At 65.2% G+C, this 6484-nt stretch overlaps 1 protein-coding gene across 1 annotated transcript; it reads left to right on the forward strand.

The window, feature by feature from the left end:
• Positions 1 to 1088: 1088 nt before the first annotated feature.
• Positions 1089 to 2631, forward strand: YqaJ (putative YqaJ viral recombinase; the record flags this gene model as incomplete). Its single annotated transcript, XM_005772061.1, has 5 exons — positions 1089 to 1350; positions 1433 to 1849; positions 1921 to 2122; positions 2395 to 2453; positions 2513 to 2631. 5 exons carry the CDS (start codon positions 1089 to 1091, stop codon positions 2629 to 2631), a joined length of 1059 nt encoding a protein of 352 aa, XP_005772118.1.
• Positions 2632 to 6484: the final 3853 nt, after the last annotated feature.

Raw genomic sequence — 6484 nt, forward strand, 5'->3', positions numbered from 1 at the left:
GGGCGCTTTGTGGGCAGTAGGCGATTCCGAGCCCAGCCTCAGAGGTGCGGGTATATCGAGTGCCCGACGACGTGCTTCACGAGACAGTCGGCTAATGTGAGAGCGACGCCGGTGACGGCAGTTGGCATTATGGCGATTAGGCGTCTAGGTCACGATCGGCTCCGGGGATGTCGATACGGATGGAGGCAGCGCTCGCGGCGACTACCCTGGAGGCCGCGATGGCGACAGCGTTCGGTATCGCTTTCGCCGCCTCCGTCCGTGTCGCCGTCGCCGCCTCCGCCGTCGGATTCGCCTTTGTCGCCTGCTCCGTCCGTGTCGCCCTCGCCGCCGTCACGATTCGGCATACACACAGTTTGCACATCTGCAAGTTCTTCTTGATGTACACGGCGGTGCAGCCCCTGGCAATTAGCGGGCAGCTCAAGGCATCGACGCTCTCGCCGAAGCCCCTGTGCCCGGCACTTGCCGCCGTTTTATTCGGCGCAATGGCCGGCGTTGAAGCTCCGAACCCAGGCGCAGCCGAGCCCGTTCAGAGACAACACCAACAACCTCTTTCACTCATTCTTAAAAACAGTACCGGCCGGGATTTCGAAGATCTAGTGCTAAAATGGATACCTGGAGAATGGCATTTAATTTCGCGGACCGGCTCTTTTAACAATCAGGTCATGTCACCGCTTAATGTGCATGTGCGTGGCCTACGTCAGAGACCAAGTGCCCAGCCGTCCCGGGCAATTTGTCACCCGTCTACGCCCTCGCGCCTCGGGCGCGGCCGGCCGCCGCCGGCTGCCCCGTTGACTTCCCCGCCGCGCTAGGCGTTCGTTCGCAGTAATCTGGCTTAGTTCAGAGAGGTCGGGTCGTCTCTATGCGTATCACAGCGCGGCGCTGGCCTGCGCATGGCGGGCATGTGGTCGAATCAGTCAATCATCCCGACATTTGATGTTAGTGCCAAAACCGCGGAACCGAAAATGGCGTTTAATTTTGCGCACCTGCTGTCCGCCGCCTGCGGCGGCGCTGCGCGCCGCCTACGCGCGCTGCGCGCGCGTTTTCTCTCTCTTTTTCTGTCTTTTTCACAGTGTAATTTTACCAAAAAAATGCCCCTTTTTCTCTACTTCGATGGAGGCCGCGCGCTCGCTCGCGCGAACAACTCGCTGCCGCCACAGGCTTCCGAGCGCCTCGTGTTGATTCCAGCTGACCGCACCAATGCTGGCCTATCTCGCCCTGTTTACAGCCTCGTGGTCGCCGGGCACAACAACACCGAGGCTGCACGACGTGCCACGCGCCGGCGTGCCTGCCTCGATGGGAGGCCGGCGGGCGCTGGCTCGCGCCCGTGGCAGGCGGAGAGAGCGCGCGGAGGTGGTGACGCCAGAGGAGGAGAAGCTTGCGATGGGAGTGGCGACCGCGCCGAGGCCGCTGGCTCCAACGCCGCGACTCAGAGGCCGGCCGCGCGTCCGGTCCGTGGAGCTCACTCGCCGCAACCACGCGACGGTCCTCTTCTCGGACGGGTCCCACAGAGAAGTGCACACACCGTCGCTGGACCAGCGGACCGACGAGGCGGAGTGGCTTGCCGTCCGGGCGGCGCTCGAGATCACGGCGTCCGAGTTCGCCGCCGCCAAGGACGAGTGGCGGCACGCGAGCCGCGACCTTCTCTTACGGAGGAAGCTCGGCGATCCCGCCGCACAATTCCGGGGCAACGCCGCGACGGCCTTCGGCACTCAGATGGAGCCGCGCGCGGTGCGGATGTACGAGCGCGTGACCGGCCACGCCGTCGAGCCGACCGGGCTGCACATGCACGACAACCTTCGGTGGGGTGCCTCCCCCGATGGGATCGTCACGACGGCCGCCAATGAAACGGGTCTGCTCGAGGTCAAGTGCTCCTTCCGCCACCGTGAACGGCGCCTCTTCACACCCTCCTGCCGTGAACAGGCCTGCTCGAGGTCAAGTGCTCCTTCCGCCACCGGCGGAGAGGCGCCGTGCCGCAGCTGCAAGACTGCCCCGCCGAGTTCTTCGCCCAGATCCAAGGCCAGCTCGCCGTGACGGGACACGACTGGCGCCGCCCTCTTCTACTACACCCCGCCTGGCCAGCGTTGGCCGGAACTGAAAACTGGTTCCTTGAGCATGTGACTAGGTGCGACCTCTTCTACTACACCCCGCCTGGCAAGCCCTCCTCCTCCTCGTACGGAGGCCATATCTCCCCATATCTCCCCATATCTCCCTCGTACGGAGGCCATATCTCCCCATCTCTCCCCATCTCTCCCCATATCTCCCTCGTACGGAGGCCATATCTCCCCATATCTCCCCATATCTCCCCATATCTCCCCATATCTCCCCATATCTCCCCATATCTCCCCATATCTCCTCGTACGGAGGCCGCCAGCCTGACACACTCATCCACCATAGACTCGGCGCCGAGTTCTGGACGGGAGAGTACTGCCCTGAACAGGCGATCGCCGCCGCCGGTGTCTGGTGAGTAAGCGACCATGGACTCCGAGCCGACGCCCAGTGCTGCCATGAACAGGCGGTGGCCGCCACTGGTCGCTGGTCCGCGTGCCGCGCGACGACGACTACTTTGCCGCGCTCGCGCCGTCCCTCGAGTTCGGAAGCGTGCTGCGAGAAGAAGAGATCCTGCGGCGGTAAAGCAGACAGCCTGGCAATAGGTACCTCGACGAGTTCGGACGCTTGCTGCGCGCGGGGAGGCGTCGCAGGGAGGAGAGCGCGACGGAGGGGGCGACGGAGGGGGCGACGGAGGGGTCGTTGCTTGCCGACTCCTCCGCCGCCGCCAACTCCACCACCTCCGCCGGCTCCTCCTCCTCCTCCGCCGCCGCCGCCGCCGCCGCCGCCGCAGCGCCGCGCCCCGCGCCTCGCGGCGCCGCGCGGGAGCGTGCTCGCTTCGCCGCACACGACTCGCTGCTCCGCCTCGTCGCAGACCTGCTTGCCGAGGGGCGCGGCGTCGCACCCGAGGAGGTCCTCAGAGAGCGTGCCGTCGGCGAGTGCCCGCCGCGGTTCGGCCTCCCCCGCGCCGGCAGTGCGGCTGCACGCTTGTCGCCCGACCTGCTCGCGGCGGACGAGGTCATAGCCGAGATGCGCCGAGATGCGCCGAGATTGGCATTTCTGTGACACACGACCGTGGCTCACCTCTGTGACACGTCCAGGACATGTCCCTCAGGCTGCCGGGGAGCTGCTGGTTGCGGAGGTCACAATCTGCCCCGACCGTGCACTCGGCCGCTTCTACGCGCGCAAGCAGCGGCGCTACGCCCCCTTGCTGCGCAGCGCACCACAGCCACCCAGCTCCACCGCCACCTCCTCCACCACCACCGCCTCCTCCTCCTCCTCGCCGCCGCCGCCGCCATCCTCTCCCTCCGCCCCGGCGGCGCTGCGCCCGCTACCGCCTCTCATCGTCGCCGTCGGCGCGGGCAGCGCAACTCAACACCACCCCCTTTCGGCCCAGCGTCTCCTCACGCTTTTCACTGTGTGCAGGCGAGAGCGGCGCGCTCTTCCCCCAGAGCGCCGCCGCACTCTCCGCCGCCCTGCGCTTACCCGACGGTCGGATGCGACGGTTTGCCGACGAGGCTGCCGCCATCGCGCGCGCGCGGCCAGCCACAAGCCGAAAGCGGCAGCGAGCAGGGGCGGCGACGCGCAGCTAGTCCTCGGGATGATACAGAGACGGCCGCGCTTTGGCCTTTACGAGAGTTTCCGGCAACCCAGAGCAGGGAAGCCAGAGGGTCCCCAGCACTTTGAGTTTCCGGAGAAACCAGAGGGTGTTTGCTGTTTGGTGCTTCATTCTGCTTTCTGACCCAACTTTCCCCTGAGTGAGAGAGCCAAATCGCAGGTTTGGAGAGCTGCGATGCGCCGACACTGGGGCTACGGCTCGGGACCGTTTCCGGGCTGTCTCGGGCAAGTTCAATTCAAAATTTGATGATTTCATGACCCCTCGCCACTTTGCGACTCTTTGACATCCCACCTCGCGGCCCGCTGCGCGGCTCCTCGAGCGCGAGAGGTGTCGTCTACGAGGCGGCGGCGAGCGCAGGCGGCGGCGCGGCAGCGCGGCGGCGGATCGCGGCGCTGACAACGGCAGCAATCTGCGGCAGGCTGCTGCTTGCTGTTGCAGCTGCAGCTGCTGCTGGTGCTGCTGCTGCTGCTCCGCTGCTGCTGATTGTGGCTACGATTTCTCCCATCACCCCGCCCGCCCGCTCCGCCCCGCCCGCCCGCCTCTCCCCGCTTGCCCGCCCGCCCGCCCGCCCGCCCCGCCCGCCCGCCCGACCACCCATTCCCATCACCATCTCACATACCTTCATATCTCGTCTATCCTATGGTTTTCCCGCACGAGAAGCTGGACTACTCCCTGAGTCGGGCGTTCCTTCGCGATCACACCGGAAGACTGGTCGAGCGACGACCCGGGGGATGCCCCGCGCGCCTGACCCAGGCGCGAGGAACGAATCTGCGAGGCGTGGCCGCTCATGCGGCCCGATGGGGAGGAACGGGGCGAGCCCCCTCCAACCCACCCGTGCTAGGTCTCGGGTTTGACGCATGGGGTCACTCCCGCGAGAAACTCGTGAACTAGCCGGGGCAGTCGGAGAAGGGGCAACTCCGTGCACTGACGGTCGGCCGTCAGAAAACACGCCTCCGTGGATCGGGTTACACCAATCCTCGCTACCCAACGCGGCCAAAGGATATCCACCTCGAGAACCTCGAAAAAAAGTGTTTGTGGCTCCTTCCTCCTTTGCTGTCCCATCTCCTCACCTCTTTCCTGCCTGGGCGGGGCAGTGGGCGGGCGCGCGGTGCGGCGCGGCGTGTGCGTGTGTGCGACTGCAACGAAGGACCGCTCGCAAGGGACCATTGGGTTTGTACTATTAATGTATGTATGTAGAAAGATGAACAACAGCCAGGCTCGGACTGGACACCAACGCGGTATGGGTGGACGCGGGACAGATGATGACGACACGCACGAGCGACACACAGACACAAACAAGGTCACAAGACACACAGCCAGCTGGCTGCCACACACCCTGAGTTGGCGTACACATAACTCAAGGCCACATCCTCCCTGTCGCCCCCCCCAGCACTCCAAGGTGCCAAGAGAACAAACAAGGGCACAAGAACACAACAGACGACAGGGGCGAACGCGTGAGGCTAGAGCAGGCTTGCTCGTCCTCTAGCAATCTCCGCCGACCGCGAGGCCGGACTAGACCGTGTGTGGGGTCGTGTGAGGTGTCTCTGGTCACTCTCCTCAGAGGCTAGCCGCCAGCCGCTAGCCCTATCTCGCACTCACTGGCGGTGACAATTCTATGGGTGAGCGTATGCGAGTAGAGGCGCGTGAGCCGATTCTAGGTCGCATGCCATTGGCATATAACTTGGCTTGGCGTGCGACCTCAGCGCGCCCGCCGTCAGCTCGACGGGGCGCGCATGTCAGCGAGAGGTTTGCCGGTAGAGCGATCCCGGTCTTGTCGAACGCGAGCCCCGCGCCACGGTTGCCAGCCGTACTATTAACAACGAAGGCGCTCTCAAAAAAAGAATTCTTGAAAAAGAACCCGCCGGAAACCCCTCCCCAACGATGAGTCTTGGGTCGCAATCGCTTGAAGTGGGTCCATCGCCCTGGCCCGGCCGAGCTCCCCAGAGTCTCGTGCCTCGGGATACAGGTCGGCGATCATGCCGCCACACTGCGAGTTCGCCTGGCGGCCGCCGACCTTCCGAGTCTGCTCCGCCGTGCCGCCGCCGCCGCGCGATTTCGTCGGCTCCCTGCTGCACTGCGAGCCGAAGATTGACACGCAGCTCACGCTGCTTGCGATGCAGTGCCTGTTTTGGATGATCGTGATCCCTGTCGTCGGCGGGTCCGTCATCAAACCGTGGCTCAGTCGCAAGGCGTGGCGAGAGAACTTCATCACTCGCTCGCAGGCCTCGCTCTCCAAGGGCTTCTTCATCGACCTCGACCGCGCAGCCACCTTGGAATTCATGTGCGGGCTCCTCGTCATCCTCGCGCAGCACGGCGTCGGAGCCGCCCTCTGCGTGCCGGCCGTGCTGCTCGGTTGCGACCCAACTTGGTCGCACCCGCTCGCGTGCCACGGCGCGCTCTGCGAAGCTGGCTACGAGCTGAGCGACGTGCGCTCGACACAACCCGCCGCCGACGCTTTCCAGAAGGAATACCCCCTCGACCCGTCCTTCGATGCCACACAGGTGCTCACCCGCGCGTACCAGCTCGCCGCGCTGCCTGAGAAGAGGAGTCTCAGCCCTCCGCCGCTGCTCGTCCTGCTGGGCGTGCACCACGCGATGGGCCTCTCGATGGTCGTCCCGATGAACTTGCACTACCCGAGCGGTGCGGCCCCTCGCGCAACCCCGCCCTTACTCTCACCCCTGCCCTCTTACCCTCACGACCTCACCCTCTCACCTTCACCACTCACCCCTCACTCGCCCTCCACCCCACACACACACCTCGCCCTCCACCCCACACACACACCTCGCCCCCCCCCCCACCCCCCCACCTACCCCACACACA

The sequence above is a fragment of the Emiliania huxleyi genome (assembly GCF_000372725.1).
Source record: "Emiliania huxleyi CCMP1516 unplaced genomic scaffold EMIHUscaffold_367, whole genome shotgun sequence".
Taxonomy (NCBI): Eukaryota; Haptophyta; order Isochrysidales; family Noelaerhabdaceae; genus Emiliania; species Emiliania huxleyi.